General features: G+C 37.9%; 2 protein-coding genes across 3 annotated transcripts in view; both read right to left on the bottom strand.

The window, feature by feature from the left end:
• The window catches only part of AMPD1 (adenosine monophosphate deaminase 1), a 23,800-nt gene extending 22,463 nt beyond the window's left edge, over positions 1–1,337 (bottom strand). Inside the window, exon 1 of one of the 2 annotated variants that reach the window (XM_070785873.1) lies at positions 1,219–1,337. In XM_070785873.1, coding sequence (XP_070641974.1) covers positions 1,219–1,330 — 112 coding nt within the window. In that variant the 5' untranslated portion in view covers positions 1,331–1,337. The remainder of the gene's footprint in view (positions 1–1,218) is intronic. The other variant, XM_019956758.2, reaches the window with a different exon arrangement.
• Positions 1–22,778, bottom strand: part of NRAS (NRAS proto-oncogene, GTPase) — a 27,255-nt gene extending 4,477 nt beyond the window's left edge. Inside the window, exons 1-7 of the mRNA XM_019956757.2 lie at positions 22,627–22,778; positions 21,999–22,126; positions 19,728–19,906; positions 17,612–17,771; positions 16,778–16,901; positions 16,418–16,459; positions 1,219–16,310 (exon numbers count right to left, since the gene is read on the bottom strand). Of these exons, the coding sequence (XP_019812316.1) occupies positions 16,782–16,901; positions 17,612–17,771; positions 19,728–19,906; positions 21,999–22,109 (570 nt within the window). The 5' untranslated portion in view covers positions 22,110–22,126; positions 22,627–22,778 and the 3' untranslated portion in view covers positions 1,219–16,310; positions 16,418–16,459; positions 16,778–16,781. The remainder of the gene's footprint in view (positions 1–1,218; positions 16,311–16,417; positions 16,460–16,777; positions 16,902–17,611; positions 17,772–19,727; positions 19,907–21,998; positions 22,127–22,626) is intronic.

Here is a 22,778-nt window from a genome sequence, read left to right as displayed (position 1 = left end):
GAATAGAAATAGGTAGGTTGGTACAAGGAAGGGGGGTGGTGGGATGTGTTATTAGAGCTCATTCTTCCGTTTTTGTACAACTTGCTGCCATTAGAAAACCCTGGGGATGTAGTCATCATATACTTCTTCATTTTCTTTTCCTTTCTAACTTCTCTCTTTAAATTTATGTTTATAATTTTAAAGAAGTCCTCTTTGTAAAATGTGATTTTTAAAAACATGATCAAGAGGGATAGAAAATCTTATACAATGCTGGTAGCAAGTAAATGAAAATAGATAACTTGGTAAACAATTAAGTAACACCTACCAAGCAGCTATTTCTGAGAATCTATTCTACTGAAATAATCCTTAGTGTGGAAAAAACTTAGGTACAAATATTATTGTCAGAGCATATTTATACTTAAAAAATCATAAAGAACCTAGGGATTGGTTAAGAAAATTGGAAATATTATAGAACCATTTAACATGATGTTTAGACTTCCATGATAAATGATTAAGTTATCATGTGAAGCCAAAAGGACAGGATACAAAGTCACATGTATAATATAATCTCAACTGTGAGTGTGCTTTTTAATTCTTTACACTTGCAAAGAATATAGTTTGAAAGAAAAACACTAACATGTTAAAAGTGTTATCTTTAGATGATGGGGATTGTGGGTTTTTAAAAAATTACTCCTTTTCTAGATTTCCCAATTTCTCTAAATGAGTGTTTATCACTTTTATTTTTCAGTGAAATTTCTTTTATTTCACATGAATCGTGTATTACTTTTATAATGAAAAAGGCTTTTATTATTATTTTGAAAATTATTCTGTGTGTAAACCTGGATTGTGAACCATCAGAATATACAGATTGGGTTAAAACTGCTGTTATTCTCATGATTTTCAGCTAATACTATTGCTAAAGACATTATTTATGACCCTTCTCAGAAGTGTGGCAGCACAGGTTTTGTTTAGACTAACAGAGTAGATAATAAATATCTTACATAGTTTTCTACCAGGATCATCAAGGATGCTACTGCATGATACAGTTTTAGAAGATTACCTCCCTCCTAAAACTAAAAACCAGAAACCCTTTGAAAACCCTGCCTTGTCTCTTCCTGAAGTGTATTAATTAAAAATACTATGAACCCCAAATAAAGGATTCCCAGACCTGAAATGATAGTTAAAGGAACGATTGCATATCAAAAGAATTGAACTCTCCAAACACTTTTGCACACCTACCTGGAAGTTTCAACAGAGGCATTGTGCTGGGATCCTGTATTCTAGCACAGTGGAAAGGAAGAGACGCGACACTGGAGGGATGACTGACGGACACTGTAAAACACGCTGACATTCATTTTATTATTTTGCTTTGCCCCTGTAATTTGACCCTTCTCTTCTAAAAGGAGACAGATGAGCTGTAGACCTATTTATAACTTTAGGCATTGACAGTGAATAACAGGTGACGCCTTCAGTGTTTACCCTGGGATTTTAGACACGATATCTGTGGTAGGCCAAGAATTGCATTTCAATACTCTCTAAATCTTCCTGCGGATTGGATTCTCTTAATGCATAGTGTTCTTCTCTGACTGGACCACTGATGACTATTTTCCACCCTAGCGGAACACAACGAAGTCTTGCAGGCTCTGGAAAGTCAAGGTTCTCAGGATTTCAGTCCTGAGAACAGCCATCTGTGGTTGGTGAATATGCTGATACATTCATCAAGTCTCAACACACAGACACACACACACACACACACACACACACACACACACACACACACACTTTTGTAAGACATATCCCTGACTTAGCAGAAATTCACCTGACAGAATTTACTTAATAAGTGGTAAATTTACTTCAAATCTTTTTTTAAAAGTACTTGCTTATTTTTGGTTGCACTGGGTCTTCACTGCTGCGCACAGACTTTCTTTAGTTGCTGGAGCAGGGGTCACTCTTCATCGCGGAGTACAGATCTCTCACTGTGGTGGCTTCTCTTGTTGTGGAGCACCAGCTCTAGGTGCACAGGCTTCCGTAGCTGCAGCTCGTGGGCCCTAGAGCTCAGGCTCAGTAGTTGTGGAGCACAGGCTTTAGTTGCTCCACAGCATGTAGGACCTTCCCAGATCAGGGATTGAACCTGTGAAATCAACTCAGAATACTTATTGGAAGGAGTGATGCTGAAGCTCTAACACTTTGGCCACCTGATGCAAAGAGCCGACTCATTGGAAAAGACCCTGATGCTGGGAAAGATTGAAGGCAGCAGGAGGAGAAGGTGACGACAGAGGATGGCATCACTGACTCAACGGACATGAGTTTGAACAAATTCCAGGAGATGGTAAAGGACAAGAAGCCTGGCGTGCTGCAGTCCATGAGGTCACAGTGTCAGATACGACTCAGCGACGGAACAACAGCCCCTGCGTTGGCTGGTGGATTCTTATCCACTTTACCACCAGGGAAATCCTACTTCAAATCTTATGGAAACCCAACTGCAGCCTAGAGTGCTCAGGTACCTTTACTAAATATATTGTTACAAAGAGAACATCCTTCTTACATATAACATTTTATAGTATGCAAAGCATTTATTTATGCTTCTTAAAATCCCGTAAGGCAAGGAGTACCTTACCTTTATTTTGCAAATGAGAAAATTTAGGCTCTGAGGAGAGATGTATTCTGCCCAAAGCATTCCAATTGTTAATGCAAAACTAAGGCTCTCTGGACCAAAATCTCATGCTCCTTTCACAATAACACAAAGTCTGGGTTACATACACCTAAATACAGGAAGACCTCATTTTATAGTGCTTTGCTTTACAAATTGAAGTTTTGTGGCAATTCTGCATGGAGCACGTCTACTGGCACCATTTTTCCAATAGCATTTGCTCACTTTATATCGCTGTATCATGTTTTGGTAATTATAATATTTCAAACTTCATTATTATTGTTTGCTATAGTGTTTGGTGATTATTGATTTCTGATGTTACCATTGTAATTGTTTTGGGGCACCATTAACCCACACTCATATAAAATGAGAACGTAATCGATAAATGTTGTATGTGTTCTGACTGCTCCACTGACTGGCTGGTTCCCATCTCTCCCTGTCTCCTTGGGCCTTGCTATTCTCTGAGACACAACTGTATTGAAATTAGGCCACTGAATAACCCTAATGACTTCTAAGTGCTCAAGTAAATGGAAGAGTCCCATGTCTCTTACTTTAAAAGCTAGAAAAGCTGAAAGCTGAGATAGATCAAAAGCCAGGCCTTGTGTGCCAAACAGTCAAGTTGTGAATGCAAAGGAAAAGTTCTTGAAGCAAATTAAAAGGTGCTTCTCCAGTGAACACATGAATGGTAAGAAAGAAAAACAGCTTCACTGCTGATATGTAGAAAGTTTTAGTCTGGATGGAAGATCCAAACAACCCAACATTTCTTTAAACCAAAGCCTAATCCAGACAAAGGCCCTCTTTTCAATTCTACAAAGGCTGAGATTTATTAGGAAGCTGCAGAAGAAAAGTTTGAAGGTAGCAGAGATTGGTTCATGAGGGTTAAGGGGAAATAGCTGTCTCCATAACATAAAAGTGCAAGGTAAAGCAGCAAATACTGATGAAGAAGCTGCAGCAAGTTATCCAGAAGATATACCTAAGTAATTAATGAAGGTGGCCACACTAAACAGATGTAGATGATATAACTTCCTACCTCTATTGTAGGTAAAATGCTATCAAATAACATCACATGCTACAGAGAAATCATTCCGAAAGGAAGAGTCAATTGATGCAGCAAACTTCATTAATGTTTTATTTAATTGCCACAGCCACTCCAGTCTTCAGCAACCACCACTCTGATCAGTCAGCAGCCATACCAACATCGAGGCAAATCCTCCAACAACAAAAAGATTAAGACTCACTGAAGGCTCAGATGATGGCTAGCACTTTTTAGCAATTAAGTATTTTAAACTTAAGATATGTACATTGTTTTTGAACATAATGCTAATGTACACTTAAAACTATAGGATACTTTAAACTTCACTTTTATATGCACTGGGAAGCCAGAAAGGTCGCGTGACTTGCTTTATGGGATACTCACTTTCTTGTGGTGTTCTGGAACAAAACCTGCAATATCTCTGAGGTACACTTGTCTGCGATAATTACTGTTAGGTAAATAAAGTCCTTTGGTAGATTCAGCAGAATGTATGAAATTGTAACAATGTCTATTAAAGACAGTAATATCAGTGTGGAACTTCTGATCTGGAACAGAATTGTGGGCCTGAACTGAATAATCTTTTATCTTTGCTTTCCTACTGAAAACTGGAATAAGCCTCTTTGCAAAAAAGAGACCATTTTGTAGCTTAGCTTTTTGGCCATCCTCTGCTTTCAGTCAGCTATATTAGAACACATTACAAAGATGTTACTGAACCAAAATATTTTTTGTCCCTTTTGAACTGTGTGTGTGTGTGTGTGTGTGTGTATGTGTGACATTTCCACCTGGATTTCCCAACGGAACTGACAAACTGATATAGCCAAACCAAACATTCTCCTTTTCAAATCTGCTTCCCCTTCAAATGACTCTTCCCTTTATTTGTTACCCTCCAATTTTCCCATTTTTTTGTGAGTGACAGATACCCTAGTTGTCTGTTCAAAAATAATTTCTACTTTTTCTTATTAACAAAAGTTAACTAATGTTGACAAGTGTTATCAATGTGCTCAGCCAAAAAACTATATTGCTAGACTTCTTTGCAGTGAGAGTGGCCATGTGACACAGTCTGACCAATAGAATAGCAGAATTGCTGGGTCGGCTGCCTGGAAAAACTCTTTAAAAAAATGGCAACTCACACAGGGTAGTGGAGGAAGGGGATGGTGGGATGAATTGAGAGAGTAACATTGATGTATATACACCACTATGTGTAAAATAGCTAGTGGGTAGAGGCTATATAGGACAGGGAGCTCACCTTGATGCTCTGTGATAACCTAGAGGGGTGGAATGGGGGTAGGTGGGTGGAAAGGAGCTTCAAGAGGGAGAGGATATTCGTATACATATGGCTGATTCACTTTGTTGTACAGCAGAAAGTAACAACGTGATAAAGCAATTATTCTCCAATAAAAATATTTAAAAAATAAGTGAATAAAAGAGGCCAACTCAGTTGGCATATGTTTTGCCTTTTGCTCTTCTTCTTCCTGCCTATAATAAGAAAATATTAGGGTAGGGTGAGTGCAAATCAACCATTGTTGTAACACAAATTACAAGCAGGACAAAAACCACATGTGAAGAATGCTTGAGCAGAAAGAAAGGGACAGCGTCCTGAGGCCACCAAAGCAGCCCTGGACTGCCCACCTCCAGACTTCTTAACATATGAGAAAAATAAATTTGTTTTACCCACTGATTAGTCAGGGTTTTTTTTTTAGCTACTCGTAACCAATGTAATTCTGAGTAACATGAATGACTTCAAATTCAGACACTGCAATAGGTTCTAATTGTTTTTCCCATCTTCCAATCCATCTTCCAATGCCAGAGTATACCTTGATGAATTATATTTGATCATTATATTTTCAGTTCAAAAACATTTGCTAACTCTTCATTCATTGTTTCAACAAATTTCTTGGGCACTTAAGAAGACCAAGTTTAAGTGGTTAAGGTAAACAAGACTTAGTTCCAATTCCGCCTCCTCCTCTTACCAGTAGTGTGGCCTCAACTTTTGAGCCTAACGAGACACTGTGCTGAGCACTGGCATTTAGTGAACAAGAAAGACAAGCCCTCTGCTTATATCCTGGTACACAATAAGATAATACTTCAGGTAGTAATGGGTGTTGTGAAACAAAATAAGGTGATTTCTAATGATGAGAGATGGTTTTCAGTCAATTCTATCAATATAATGGAGGACAGGAGTAGATCATTTCTCAGAACTGTTCAGATTGGTAGTATAGATTTTTAGATACCTCCAACACTTCTCTACTCTATCATCAAAGACTCTATCCATATGAATGGCAGAACTTCTTGAGTAGATTTCCCCATGATTACCCAGCACTAGAGAGAAAACAAGGTTCCTTGAACCTATGGGATCATCTTTGCTATTTCATGCTCTTATTCCATTCGTGCTTCCTCAGGTATTTATTATAAATCCACCTATTTTACAGTCTAGTCCCCTGTTCATAGAATGCACTTTTTAAAACATTTTATTATTTGGCAGCACTAGGTCTTCGTTTCTTTGTGCGGGCTTTCTCTAGTTGTGGTGAGCGGGGGCTACTCTGGGTTGCAGTGCGAGGGCTTCTCACTGTGGCGGCTTCTCTTGTTGGGGTTGGTGAGCTTTAAGCACACAGGCTTCAGTAGTTGCAGCATGCTGGCTCAGCAGTTGTAGCTCAGGCTCTAGACCGCTGGTTCAGTAGTAGACCCAAGCGCTTAGCTGCGCTGTGTCCTGTGGAATTTTCCTGGGCTAGGGTGGACCAGGGATTGAACTTGAGTCCCCTTCACTGGAGGCGTATTCTTATCCACTGCGCCACCAGAGAAGTCCCATGGATGTACTCTTTTCAAGAATTCATAACCCACCTGAGGAACTGTAATTAGTTCAGTATGGTTGGGACTGACGAGCCTCAGACTGAAGTCTGAGAAAATCTTAGCCAGGCAAATGGGGAGCTCCCATAAAGACTGCCCATTGTAGGAATTCAGGATTGAGCAGAATTGGTCCAACTTTACACCCTCACCATGCTTGATCATTGACTGCAGGATGAGTGGGTGCTGAGCATGGCTTCAAGGTGGCACGTGAAAAGGTATGGAAACTGGAAGCTGTTCACCAGGGCCTCTTCTCCCACCTCTGTATTTATCTGCTGTACAAGGCGGGATGAGAGATCTTAGTTCCCTGACTAGAGATGGAACCCACGCCCCCTGCAGTGGAAGCACAGTCTTAACCATGACTGCCAGGGAAGTCCCAGAAAGACATTTAATTTATGTATTCAGTATAGACACTGAAAACACCCCGGACAACTTCTACAAGTGTTCTGTCTGGGCAGTGGGATGATGGCGATTGTTTTTTCTTTTGTCTTATTTGCATTTTCTACCATGAACAAGTATTTTTATCATAAAAAAAAAACTGAATTTAAAACAAAACTTAATCTGGTCCTATTATCATGTATAGCCCTTAAATAAAAATGTCCAGAAGTCCTCTTAAATGAGACAAATCTCTCTACTCATTTTCTGTAATTAAACTTGCTTTTTCTTCAAGTATCAGTATATAAATGTTTCATTTATTTTTTAGTTTTTTAGCAAAAGAAAACTATTTTATATGTCTTTTAGAAATTGTTAATGTTAAATATTTCAGTCAAATTATGGCTACACTGGTTGGAGCTCACACTTTCCATCATTCAGAACATTATTCCAATGGAAAGCAGAGTACCAAGTAACAAATTTACAGACTATTTTTTAAAGTGGAGATTTCTTGTATTTTATCAAGTTAAGAGACACCTGTAATCTGAGGCTCTACAGGGAGGAGGTATCAGACACTTAAAAGGAACGAGCTGTGTACACAGATTACTGCTGCCTGGCTTTTGTCCAGAAAGCCCTTCTTCTATTCTATAGCTGGTTTCCCCCACTGCTACAAAACCTGCAGGGAGTTCCCAGCCCTTTCCAACTTGCGCTTCACCTCACCCCCTTCAATGCCCTCACAGGCACTCACAGTTCAGGTGCCACAGTGTTCTACAGGGCTCAGGGTACCAGAGTAAATGTTCAGGATAAGCTTAATCCTTTGTAACATTGCTTCAGTGGCAGCACTTCTGAGTTCCTCACAACTCCAGTTTGGAATATAATAACCCTTTTAACTGTGGACTTTTTTGGTCACCTTTTAAAGGTGTGTAAAAGTTAACTTAAACCTAAGGGATGAGTTTTAGTTTGGAACATAATCAAATTATGAAATTTTATGGTATTTTACTGGATTCAGCCTCATTTCTCTGTCAGTCATAATTTCCCACACATGCCTAAAAATGAAGAAGTCAAATTTGTAAGACTCATCCTTTTCCATGAGACAAACTGACTTTGTCTTCTGTCTCTCGAATGGAACTAAAATTCAGTAATTTGCTTTTAACAAAGCAATCAAAACATCAACAGTATACTGTGTTCTGTTAGGAGAGAACGGGAAGCATGCCCTGGGGTCTGTGCAGTAGATACAATGCTTAGCATTGTTCTGAGGTTTTTTTGTTTAACATATATTAATACACTTAATTTTCACAGTAATCTTTTGAGGAAGTATCATTACTTCCATTTTACAGTTGAAGAAATTCAGGTACAAAGACTGACTTGTCCAAGGTCTCATAGTTATTAAGCGGTAGAGGTGGGATTTAAGCTCAGGATTTCTGGCTCCTGAGTCAGGGCTCTTAACCATGGTGTTATATATGGCCTCGCTCTTGCTTACTTGTGCAATGACCATGACTATGCCCAGAGTGTTTGGTTTTGAACCTAGACATGAGGATGTGACTAGTGATTCCAGCTTGACAGATAGTTGGAGGAGGAGACTGGTGAAGTTGAAGGGTGTTTAAAACGTTTACTTATGAAATGTTCAAATTAAATCTTGAATGGAAGCCTAAAATGAAAAGATGAAAATGCTTATATTGATAAAGAAATGCAGATTGGACAGTAGACAAAGTATCACAGTTTACATATTAATCTGGTTAGAGTTTGAAATTTTGATACGTCCCAGAGTTTCCCAAGGTCTGGGATAAAACATCCTTTCATGTACTGTTGGAAGGAATATATTCATAAAACATTATCTGGAACTTCCCTGGTAGTTCAGTGATTAGGAATCTATCTGCCAATGTAGGGGACATGGGTTCGATCTCTGGTCTGGGAAGACCTCACATGCCGAGGAGCAACTAAGCCCACGCACCACAACTACTGAGCTGGGATGCACAAGAGCCTGTGCTCCGCAACAAGAGAAGCTGCTGCAATGAGAAGCCCACGCACTGCAACTAGAGAGTCCCTACTCACTGAAACCAGAGAGCCTGCACTCAACAACAAAGACTCTGCACAGCCAAAAATAAATAATTTAAAAAATTATTTGGAGGAAAAGTAAGGTTGTATGTATTAAAATAAAAAATGCATCAAGTACAACCAACTATTTTGTGGGAATTTGCTCTATGCACATACTGGCAAATATATGTTGAATATAATGATATCTGATGTGTGAAAATCATCAAATAAATAGCCTATGTATTTGTCAGTAGAGAGGTTATATATAGTATTACATATTTTTCAAAAGAAAGATGTTGCTATTAATACACTGACATAGAAAAGGTGTGGAATTTATGTTATTAAATGAAATGAATAAGGTACAGAACTAGATGGTTTGTGAAAAATTACAAAATTTTCACACACAGAGATGACTGCATACATATGAATTATAACTCTGTGCATTAGAATCATCACTAAAGATGACAGAACAACAACAAAACTTTAAAGTGATTAACTTTGCGTAAAGGTTAACTGCAATTCTACATGTGGTTTCCAATTCTTTTCAATTTTTTAAGGCAGATTCTATTACTATTAAAAATTAGTAAAACTACTTGAAAGATAAGGTCATTTCATACCAAATTTCAGGTAAATTAAAAATTATCATTCTTGATATTTAAGCCTATAAAAATAAAATATCTAATATGCCAAAAAAAAAAAAAAAAACAAACAAACCCCAAATCCCCAAATTGATGAAAACGGAGCCTGAGTTGAAGGACAAGGGAGGAAGAGAAGACCCCGCCCACTCAGGCTTTCTCAGACATCTCCTTTATGATACTTCAAGGGCTTTGAGCAGCATGGTTTGAAAATTACAGCTGACCCTTGAACAATGCAGGACTTAGGGGCGCCCTAAGTCCTGTACGAAGTTGACCACCCACCTATAACCTACAGTCAGCCCTCAGCATGGTTCCTCTGTATTCTTGACTTAACCAACCTTGGACTGTGCAGTACAGTAGTACTTACTACTGAAAAAAATCTGCATATAAGGGAAACTGCCCAGTTCAAATGTGTGTTGTTCAAGGGTCATTTGCACTAGCTGATCCAAAATGAGCACAGAATCTAAGGTCAGAAGACCTGGGTTCAAATCTGGAATAAATCAATCTATTTTTATGTGATTTACATCAGTATAAAAAGACCATTCCTCTTTCACATGGCTTTTATGGGAGGTTCAACAAGATGCATGTAAGAGCACTTTGAAACTGTGAAACAATATACAGTTTCCTTTTTTGAGAGCCTTGACTTGAAAAGAAGAGACACAGGAAGCAATGAAGCTTGAGACAGGTTCTAGTGCCTCTTGGGTAGCCTTGATTATTCTCAGAAAAATCAGGAAGGAGGTGACCTTGGGCAGTGTCATGAGGGTGGCAGCCGGATCAGCGAGGCTAGACAAGTTGTGTCTCAGGGAACAATGTTCTTTTCCTTTGAAATAATCACCAAATTGTAACTCAGAAATGTTTGTTTTTGAGATCTCTTCTCAATACAGAATGAATGAAGAGACAGTCTATCTGGTTCACTGCTGTACACTCAAGAGTAGCGCAGCATCCAGGCAGGTAGTAGGTTCAATAAAAACCTGCTAAGTAGATTAGGAAGGAAAACTTACCAAACCAGTGAAACAAAATCATCACGTGGCTGTCTCACAGTGGAATCTGAACTTGGTTCTCCGAGAGGAAATGTCAGAGAATAAGCTATAGAATCAGGCGGCGATAGGGACACAGACCTTGGTAACTTCAGTTCATAGGCTGTGCTAGAGTTTCATTTTGGACTTTAACAACGTGCCGTTTTCCTTCAGACAAGTATCATACAGAACTCACACATCTCCAGCTCCTATAGAAAGTGTCAACAGTGCCAATTTTATCACATCCACAGGAACTATTTATAGAAGACTGCTTTTCCTGACCAGGATAGTATTTCAGCATTCTGCATCTGAAGGCTCTAGCAGGCAACTGCTCAGTTTCAACCACATCCTCCCTGGTTAGGCATGTAGCTGCCTCTATCTTTAGAAACATTTATTATCACCTTAACCCCCAATACTGCAGGCACTATCCCTTGTTTTCTTTATATGATGCCTACAAACTGATGACAATCTGTATTTATACTAGTTTTAAGAACAGATTAAACATTAAATTGAAAACATCTCCCCTCTCCCCACTATAGGTTAATAAGTTAACTATTTCGGTGCAAATGCCAAGTAAATCATGAACGCAACGTCTCCAGATAAGAAAGATTAATTCACTAGGTCTACTTCCAGTTCCCGCATCTGAACCATTGATACTCCCTTTGGCACTGCAAAGGGTATTTATCTGTATTTTGGATGTTCTAGGATGCTCCCGGAGTTCCAGTTTTCCTTTACTAAGGTATAGGACCACATTTCATTGCCCAGAGTACAATGGGAGCGTTACAAAAGCATACCCTTTGATTTGGATACTAGACACTGATTCTCTCCATGCTCTCAAGTCAAGGGGCTGGACAGAATCTGAAATGTGTCCTAAGTAGTTTTGCAAAATGATCACTAGCATGACCTCCTGGCCCCTTTACATGTATTCATGGATATCAAATAACTCATGCAACTGTTGGCCTTTTAATGACCTTGAGAATTGCTAGTCCTAAGAATAGGAACCTTAAAAGCACAGAGATATATGGGAGGTCCCCTTATATTCCAAATAAACAAGTTTCCTTAGCTTTTTCATCGTGTGTCTTTTCTATAGCTTCATTTTGCTAAGCAAACAGCAGCTCTCATCAGTAAGACAATATTCTTTCCTCTTTCTCAGTTATCTGGGGGTCAAATATTAGAACAAAACACCTGATGTGAGGCATAGATAACTGACTCAGGAGGAAATCTGTTTTAGATATACCAAGTCTATGATTCTGTTTGGCATATACATTTTACAATCTAAAGTATTTATACTCATCCCAGTAGCTAGAAACATTATTTTGTTGCTTAAATTTGGTTTCCTTAAGATTAATTCAGTCAAATACTAATGATCCACATCTCTGCCTTTAAAAAAAAAGTGAAAATAAATTTGATGCCTTTGGTAGAATGAACCAAGGTCCTCATAATCACAGTATTCTGGTATTGACTGAAAAAGTCTAGGTTTGAAATCACTCTTTTATATCTCCTAAATTAGGACTGGGAAATCTGTGATATTCTTATTCAATTTCCCTATTTTGCAAAATGAGGAAACTACTGGCTAGAGGAGCAAAATTATAGTTGGAACCTATGTTCTCTGGCTCTCAAAACTACACCAAGATTCAAGCCTGAAACCTCAGAATCTGCAATTCTATTTCTTGGAATTTATCCTAAGGAAAAACTGGAAGATGTGCCCAATGGTATGTGTGCAGTGATGTTTATCTCAGCACTATTTAAAATAGCCTCCCCAACACACTGACCCCCAAAACCAGAAATGACTTAATCCATCAACAGACAACTAGGTAAATCAATTGCAGTTCATTCATTTGGTGGAATCTTACACAACCATCAAAAATAGTGCACATCTTATGGGAAAGGAATCCAAAGGGAGGGGATTATATGTATACATATAGCTGATTCATTTTGCTCCACAGCAGAAACTAACACAACATTGTAAAGCAACTATATTCCAATAAAAATTAATTAAAAAAACAAAAAACTACCAAGATTGGTAGACTGTGCAATAGCACAAAGACAGACCAAAAGATCCAATGGTAGTTTCTAACATTTCATGTTAATGTGTGAGAATCTGACATATAGCTATGAATCATACTTGACATACTAAAGCAGGCTCTGACTTACTTTATACTGACAAAATGAGGAACTCAGACCTTCCAATATAGTCCAAACATCACATCCAGAAGTCTGAATTTAATATTAACTTTCAACAAAGGCACATCAGTGGCAAAAACAGTTATGACTAAGCAAAGAACTTCCAGTTTTTATTTTTTAAACATTTAACAAGAGAACATTCAACCAAATTTAAAAAAATTAAGATGGATTAATTTACAATAAAATAGTCAACTTAAAATACCAGCCCTTTCATTTAGGGCCAAGGAGGCCAATAGTTTCTGTTTGAACAGCAAAACTGCACAAAAGACATTTTTACCTTTATTTGATGGCACAGAAATATAAAAGTCATACAACTTTCACTGAGCTCCTCCCTTCCCCCCAGAGAATTCATACAACTGCTTCTTAGGTCAGTACTCAGGCCTTTAAAAATTATCAGTTATATTTTGAAATATATCTACAATTACTCTGAAAATGAGAACACTTTTAAAAACAATTCTTTTAAGAAACACCTTAAAATAATGTTGTGGCACATTAGGTTTCTTAAAGAAACAGCAAAAATGAAAAATAATGTTTAAGAATTATAGTCCCTTGTTTATAGAAACCACCCAAATAAAATAGTTTCTCTAATTAATTATCTTTGCTTCTCATAATTTATTAGCAAAGATGAATTACAAGAAGCAGAATGCACCCTCTTTTGGTTCTTGGTTGTAGCTGCCAGCTTAAGAGTTCATGACTGTAAATGTAAAGCAAAATCTAACTATGCTCACCAATTCTGGAATGGAAAAAAACCCAAAGTATCTCTTTAAAGTGTTTCTCTATCCTTGCTTTCAAGTCAAGACAAAAATTCACAGCAGTTTAAAGGATGCTGAAAAGACTAAACATGGAGCCCACTACAATACACACAGGATCATTCTACCTAGTACACTCCTGAAGTGAAAACTGTAACGAGTATGATATTACCAAGTAGCATTCTGTAGTAAGCTGTTGGAACAAGTACAGCACTCAGTGGATTCATTTACAGACAGGCATGGTAGCTTTCAGACAGAACACCTTATTTTCACAATCTTGAATGTGCAACCTTTAAAAAACAAACAAACATAAAGTAATATGTAATCTTTGACAGCTGGCCAGGCACTTAACTTGGGGAAAGAGACTTTCAGATTTTGAGGTAAACTATAATTGTTTTCAGCAATCACAAACATATTCTAAAAACTATAACACACTAACTGAAGTTATTCAGCGTTTAAGAGTTTGTCACTCTATCCTGCCAAAATTCACACCAAAGTGTAACTTTTTAAGAAGCTATTAAAAGAACATTTTCAAGTCTGAATTTTGGCCCCATTTAGATACTTCTGTGCTTAGAACATTCTTGAGAAAACTAAAAGACACACACATACAACGGTAAAGGGTGCAAGAGCCTAAAATGAGCTACTCCCCCCCACCTCCCCGCATCCCCGCATCTGACATTAGTAAGAGTCACACTGTCAGTCACACAGACAAGAGGAAGAGGAGGAAGACAATACAACTGAGTTGACAAGCCTCAATCTATCCTCAAGGAAATGACAGCGCAATGCTCCAAGAGGAGCAGAAGCAAAGTGGCAGAGAGTTTCTGTCTATGGGTGTGGACTACGAAGGCTTCAGAATTAACACTAAGGAGCACAATTCTCTGGATTTTTCATTCTCTGGGTATACTATGACTTTTTCTTCTCTTCCGAATTCATTTCAAGGCAATGTGGAATTTGCTTAATAAATGACAACTCATATTAGAAGAGGACCTCAGTAAGTATTTACACATTAGAAGACAAGAACAGCAAGTGGCCATTTTGGAACGATTCTTTTATCAAAAATTATCCAAGTCTATTTTCATCAGAATTATCAGGATATTATCTGCAAATAGAAAAGTCAAGTCTCATAATTATTAATTATATTTTCTATCCCTTCTCAAAACAGCAATTTCAATCCAAAGGCTACTTCTTGTTCAGCACAAACTTATCAGCTTGTTACCTGGTATGCCCAGACTAATTACTCAACGTTGTTTTAAACCCTTAAAAGAACGTAAGAATAAAGAATATTTTAAAAATGTTGATCTGAGGCATCCTCACTCTCAAAAACTTGAGAAAAAAGATCAGCTTAATTTGATTTCCATGTGGCTAAAAATAGAGTCCAGATAAAGACTTCTAAGCTGACCCTTCTCAGGAAAACAAGTTTTTCCAGTCCTGGTTAAGAATTTGTATTAACTGACTTCTCCTTTCCTTGCAGGACTAACCACACACATCTGGCAAAACTATTAGCTGGAGTTAATGGTGAGCAAATGTGAAAGAATTTCTTTCTCTGTGATGCTTACTGGCTCACTGAAGTTTTGACACTGTGACCCTGGTCTATTAGCACCATGCTTTACTCAGCTGAAATAATTAATCAAGCCATTGCCATGAGGTGATGAACAGAGAAGGGGACCAAGGACAATTATATACATCAATAATTATTAATACCATGATATACAGTGAAAATGTGTCTATTAACATATTTGAGGCTTGAAAATCATTGATCACAGCTATTAAATAAAACTGCATCACACTTTTACAATTTTTGAACACCTGCAAATGTAGACTTCCTGATATGATCCAAATTAAAATATGAATGGAAGTTCATTTAACATTAGATTATCTGTAAGCTAAAAGGAATCAAATTATATGTTTTGCAGGTAGTAAACTACAAAACAAAAAGTGGAGGTTATGTAAAAATTAAGTGAAATTATTCCTAATCATTTATAGTCTCATCTTTCTCTCGGAGAGCCCCAAAATAGGTCTCCAGAAAATCAACGTTATAGATGTAAGAAATGGCATCTGCTATCATATTGGTATATCTTTCCCTCAAAGCTAGATGGGTCATAGACATATCTCAGACATTTATTCTTATGTATAACAGTTTCTGAGACATCTATTCCACTGAAGTATTTTAAAGGAAGTCTACGAGTCACTCCCAGGCAAAAGGCACTTCATCGTGAAAGTTACATTTAATTACAAGAAAGTCGAGAAGATGAGGGTAGACTCAAAAGGTCAGTATTCATTTTTGTATTTCTAAATACAGAGTAGATGCCAGTTTATAGAATATAGCTGATAACATTACAAACAAACCAGAGAGCAACATTAACTATATTCTCAGCAAAACAGTAATTTATGACATTTCTCCACAAACCAACATAGTTCCAAGTTCAACAATAAAAAGGAAAAAAAAAAAAAAAATCACCAGCAGTTGCTACTTTAGAGCTCAAGACATTGTTTTCTACAGAATTTCATGTTTCTACAGTTTGGTTCTCTGTTTCAGAGTATTAATTGCTTTTCAGATGAAAAACCTGGGTGGCAGAGGTGCGTTTGTGTGTGCTGGGGGAGAACCCAGGGTGGAAAAATACTGGGAGTAACAAGAGGTTCAATTCTCTGGTCAGACAACCAAGTGAGGAGGTAGTTATTCTTGAGAACTTCTCAAATAGAGAATATTATATTGATCTACTGAGAGTTGGGGAAATAGCAGGAGCTTCTTTTTGAAACTGAAGATAGCAACAGGAATACTTCTCCTCCAGGGAAGTCAGGACCAGGGTGTCAGTGCAGCTGAAATAAAGATGGAATCTGTATAAATGGCACATAGAGAGTATTGGAAAAACAAGGTCACGAAATCAACATAAATGATAATCCATTCATTTCCAAACTTGTCCTACCTTGACAGTGGCTCTTTTCTGATGTGAGAACTTTAAAAGTATCTATGAGAAAAGAATATATACCATGTCATCATCAAATAGTGATCCTTTACGCTTCTGGTAATATATTTCATAAACAAAGTCTTCTAATTTCTAATATTATTGAAAAGGTAACACTGTCTGTAAAATAATTACGTTTTAAAAACAGTTTAGGCTGCAGTACTCTCAGAAAGGCTGCCAAAAGGAAAGCAGTTAATTTTAGATTTTTAAATGAGGTGAAACTCTCAGTTCAATAGCAACACAGAAAAGATAACAGCAATACTCCTCCAAATTGCCTCAACAGTACTTATACCAACATCAAGAGACTACATGCTCACTCACCTTGTTACATCACCACACACGGCAACCCCATACAGCCTTGAGTGCCATCATCACTGCTGTTGAGCTTTTTCATTCGGTACTGACGTATTTCTCTTACCAGTGTGTAAAAGGCATCTTCAACACCCTATAAAACAGAGAAAACGATAAAGACAGCTTACACAGCCCAAGCTGTAAGCTCTAATTTGTACTTCCTTATGTGGATTTAAAATGGCAATTATTCAATTACTAGTTGAAAAATAGGCTGAGCGTTCCTACTGTATCACATTAGCAGGCTGATATACAAACAGCACTTTTTGCAAAAATAACATTCAAGCAAAAGAAAATGGGTAACAGGAGACATATAGAACCTTCAAATCTAAAGATTTCATTCAGGAGGGCCTATACCTTAAACAGTAGCTGGTGTTGATGGAGAAAGGACTAACATTTTAAGTATCTTTAATCAAGGGTCTTCATTTAGAAATACTTGTGCATGTTAAAGCAGGCGTAAAAAAGAAACCGTATCAGAATATTAATAAATTTATTTTGGGTTTAAACTGCAGATTAAAAAAAACAGAACTCTATTAAAAAATCCAAACCAGGGACTTTCCTGGTGGTCCAGTGGTTAAGACTCCATGCTCCCAATGCAGGTGGCTAGGGTTTGATCCCTCATCAGGGAACTAGATCCCACATGCAGCAACTAAGACCAGATACAGTCAAATTCATTAAAAAAACCCCACAAAACCAAAACCAACCCAAACAACAAAGAATGCACATCACATCTCTAGTGAAGAGTCCATCAATCAAACTTTTTCTGCTTAAACAAACCCTTGCCAGATGCTGAAAGCTGTACTATACCTGTCTGGTCTTGGCTGAGGTTTCAATGAATGGAATCCCATAACTTTTGGCCAGTTCATGGGCTTGTTTTGTGTCAACTGTCCTTGTTGGCAAATCACACTTGTTTCCTACTAGCACCATAGGTACATCATCCGAGTCCTTTACACGCTTTATCTGTTCCCTAAAAGAAGGGAATGTATTATGGTAACATAAGAATAAACTTTTAGGAAGGAATAAACAGTCTAAAGTAAAAAAATAAAATGTAACAAACTTCAGCTAGCCCTACTGGCTTCTAGTATTGCGTTTCCCTGTTTTTGTTTTTAACTATTTGCATACTAAGAAGACTGGTTTAGACTTGATGCAATAGCCACAAGAAAGCCAAGTACCAGTTCACTTTCTATCTTGACACAGGCCCCTTTTAGGTTTCTTGATTCTCTGAAGAGCTGGGCTCTGGATTTAACTGGCAACTCAAAATCACACTCTAGATTAAGGTCTGAAGTATAAAAAGTAAAGCTTACTGCCTCCAAATAACTTTTTGAAGATTCCTAGAGTATGACAGTATTTAATGAAAGACAGTCTATCCACTTCTCTGGATGGGTGGTGTCCAAACATTTTCTTCAAACAAAATTACAGTTGGAAGTCCAAGATATAAATTAGAACACACTATAACTGCTCTTATTAACAGCAGATTAAAAGATCTGGAACTCCCAACTGATAGTACTCTCTTCAATGACAAGACATACGACACAGCAGTGTGGAAACTATTGCTCCAGATTCTCTGGACCAACCCTGTCCAACGGGTATTCTCATGATGACGGAAACATTCTCCAGCCGCCCCGTCCAACTACGTCTACTAGTCACATGAATCTACTGAACAACACCTGAAAAGTCAGTTGCTAACGTGGGACCAAGGAACTAACTCTTGAATTGTTAATTCTACTGAATTTGAATAACCACAAATGGCTTGTCTACCATACTGCACAGCACTGCTCTAGACTCTCCCTTTGAATTACACACACAATCATGAACTTGAAATGCATTTCACTGGCTATCTACAGAACTGAGCTTTGTTTGGTGTGATGGCAGTACCCTATGTGAAGGGATAAGACAAGAGAGCTGAAGAGGAAAATGATTTGTAGAAATTTAGCAAATATTTATTAGGTGCTTGCCAAGTGATGAGCATTTTATTCAGTGCTTTATTAATTCCAGAGAGAAAATGGAAAGTAGAACAGGTTTAGGGGAAGAAAACCAGTTTTGGACTAGTTTCTGAGAGTTGACATCTTCATATGGTTGGAGTGTACAACAGGACTCAAGGTTACAGGCAGAACACTTGCGTAGCATTTACTCTGTGGCAAACACTGCTCTGAGGGATTCCCATATTTATTAACTAATTTAATTTTCACAGCAACTCTGAGTAAGTACCACTGTCTTCATACTGTTAGATAAGGAGGCTCAGAGATTTAATAGTTTGCCCCAAGCTTCCATGGCTAAGAGATGATGGAGTCAAGCTGTAACCCAGGCAGAGTTTATATTCCTAACCACTATATTATTCTGCTTAAAACCACAGGTCTAAGAAAAAGAAGCCCTGAGTTTTTGGTTCTGGGTCTATTAATAACAATCATGACTATGAAAATCTAACAAACCTCCTTCTGAACTTTGCTTCTGTAAAATAAGAATGTCATACCAGAATTTATATGGTCCAATCGAGCTTTGAAAGTTAAAGTTCTGTGCAGAAAGGCCATCTTTACATTCCTTTGGCCTGCTTTCTTTATCTACCCTCTCCCCATTTTTTGCTTCCTATTATTGTCTCTGTTACTGAAGAGTGTTTTTCAGAGGTGTCTTCTGCTCTTGAGATTCCTTAGTGATCTCTCATAACAAAACCTCTAGTTCTAAATCACTACCATTAGCAAGCCTCATGTATGTATTACCACGCATTCTAGCCAAAGTAGATTATGTAAAATAAATCCCAGTATTAACTTTCAGTAATAACCCCAGATTTCCAATACCACAACCTAAAAGAAATTCTTTTCATAATTAAAAATCTGTATCTTCCCTAGTGTGGTATCCTCATCCCTATCCCAAAACTTCAGAACACACTTAAAGATCATCCTTTCAGAAAAAACAATGCTCCTAGTACCTGTAGAGGTTAATATCTGCAAATGATTTGCTATTATTGATGGCAAACACACAAAGGAAGCCTTCGCCTGTCCTCATGTATTGGTCTCTCATGGCACTGTACTCCTCTTGTCCAGCTGTATCCAGTATGTCCAACAGACAGGTTTCACCATCTATAACCACCTGTTTTCGGTAGGAATCCTGGGGTGTGGAGGGTAGGAGGGTAGGGAGAGAGGGAGATTCCATTTTTATTAAAAATCATAGGGAATGCAATGTTACTGCCAAGGTTAAACAAACTCTAATCAAGTCCAACTCTGTCTCTTTGCTTTGTCCCTCAAACTGCTAATATATACATAATCACACAGAAAGTACTTAATGTCACCCTAGGAAAAAGTCCCAAATGCTATATGCCTGCAGAAAAGAAACTGTGGTCACTGTTCCTGGATAAGATGAAGAAAACATGGTAATTCAAAGGATAGTTCTATTGCAGATAAGATAGAGATTAGGTTCACAGTGTATTTCACTGAAGTATGAGCTGCACTTCTCTCGTTTGAATTGTCTATTGTCAATATACTATTCTACCACCAATTACAACTTGGCCTAGGATACAGTGTCTTTTGTGTTCAAGATTATATACACAAATATCATTTATTTCAGAAAAGGTTATAACACCAAACTATTTTTCTCATCATGACAGATGTCATCATGAATATTTGGGAATATTCATCCACATGAATATTTTTCAAATATTCATGAATCAAATTCCTGAAAGTTCCAAACAAGGTTAAGTTACATTAATTCCTTGGGAAGAAAGAGATGCACAGATCATATTAAAAAAAATTTCAATTTGGCTCAAATGCAAAATTTTTATTTAAAAAAAAAAATTTATGTTCTGGGAATTCAAAGAAAATAACCTCATCACACACTAAAGATGTGGATTCAGGAACAGTATGTAACACAGTTTGCCAGCCTATTCAACAGCTCCTCAGTAACTTACTGCATTTCAGGACTGTAATATACTTTCAAATTAACAGAGAATTCACATTGCCAAAACTTCCCTGAAGCATGAAATATGGTCAAGTGTATGAGTGCTCTGGGGAAATAAGCAAAATTAAAATGATAAAGATAGGTTTTAGTCAAAAATAAGCAAAATTAAAATTATAAAGATAGGTTTTAGTCAAACTAAAATAAGATAACAGAAGTCAGAGCAGTGGTTATTTCCTGGCAGGACAAGGGGGTTTACTGACTAGAAAGGGGCATGAGAGAACTCTCCTGAGCATTGGAAACAGTCTATATTGTTATCTATGTGATGCTTACATGGTGTACACAAATTTAAAGCCACTGAGCTGTACCTATAAGACTTACTTTATGTAAACTACATTTTAACAAATAAAACTCTGAAAAACATCAAAATATTACAACCATTAATACTAAAGCTGGTAAGCCTAAAATAAAATTTTGCTAAGGACTAATTTTTAAGAATGCCTATATTAGAGATAGCTTGCATTAAACACTTAGTGGTTAGGTAGTACAAAGACCAGGGTGTGGATTAAAATAATCTCTAGAGTTTTACATTTCTAAATTGAATAACATTACAAACTATTTATGTAAAGGGTTTTAGATACCACTTATTGAAATCAATCTGTAACATGAACTCCTACAAACACAACAGAATCCTTAAATAAGTAATAATCACACTGCATCAGCATCCACAAACATTTAACATACTTGATTTTTCACATTGCTTGTGTGTCAGGCAAGACAAATTTACGGTACTTTACTAGACGAAGAAGTGATTGCTCACTATCACATAACTAATAAACTGAAAACAGGACAGTACTCCAAGGCACAGTGACTCAAAATCTCATGTTCTTTTTACCTCAACCCCCAGTTTCAGTTGCTTCCAACTATGTAAGAAACACCTAGACCGCTCAATCCTTTTTCTCCTTCCTGCTATTATTCAGATATTTATACTATGACCTGTGTTCTTTTTAACAGAGCTATCATGCGAAGAAACTAAACGAGTTCAACAATGAGTTTGCAACAGTTTACAAAACGGTTAAAAACTGTAAACTTCTTATAAAATCTTCAGCAGCTAATAAAAATGAACTCTTTCCCACAAACATGTAAAAAAAGCTTAACTTATTGTATTACTAAACACAGAGCCCCAAATTACTTTTTGTCTTCTGATCATTCCTTTAGCTAAAGAACAGCTGAAGGGTACGGGGGAGGGAATGGGTAAGACTAAATGGAAACAGAGAGGTACGGTCAGCGGACTACCACTGGGCCTCACCTCTATGGTGGGATCATATTCATCTACAAAGTGGTTCTGGATTAGCTGGATTGTCAGTGCACTTTTCCCAACACCACCTGCTCCAACCACCACCAGTTTGTACTCAGTCATTTCACACCAGCAAGAACCTGTGGGAAAGCAGCAATTAGGGTTAACTGGCGAATCACAGAACTTCAAAGCTTTCTGTAATCAACAGTAACTAAAACCAGAATTTGAAATGAATTGGTTCCGTACACGTTCATCTCCGCTTGGTTCTCAAAGTGATTCAGGAGTTTAAAAACACTTGCAGGTTACTGCGATCTCAGAATTCTGGATTAACCTTCCAGCTACCCTCAACCTCGTTTTCAAGACTTTGGGCCCCGCCCTCAGCCTAAGGTAAAGGAAACCCCCCTTCCTACTCCTCCTGTAAATCTTCTCAGCTTTGGGGGACGGCGGCCAGGCTGTCTCCCTGTCTTAGTATCCCTCGACCCCGCCCGCCTTTCCCCAGAGAACTCCCCCGTAGGGCTCAAATCGAAGGACACCTCCGCCCAGGGCCTTTGTTTCCAGTTCGTCGATTCCGCTCGATTTCTGGCAACAACGAATTATCACTATGCTCGAAAGCTGAACGCTACACACGCCAGAGCCTTACCTCTAGCTCCACTGCCTCCACTTCGGATAGATTACGACCACAACCGGGAAAATTGTTGGGAGACCCCGGAACCGCCATGAACAGCCCCCACTAGGGAGCGGCACTTCCGGCCCCGCCCGATACGTAATCAGTCTGCGCCCAAGTCCCCGCCC

Source organism: Bos indicus, chromosome 3 (genome assembly GCF_029378745.1).
Source record: "Bos indicus isolate NIAB-ARS_2022 breed Sahiwal x Tharparkar chromosome 3, NIAB-ARS_B.indTharparkar_mat_pri_1.0, whole genome shotgun sequence".
Classification (NCBI taxonomy): Eukaryota; Metazoa; Chordata; class Mammalia; order Artiodactyla; family Bovidae; genus Bos; species Bos indicus.
Note: the sequence above shows the minus strand (reverse complement) of the source record. Positions and strands in the feature narration are given on the sequence as shown.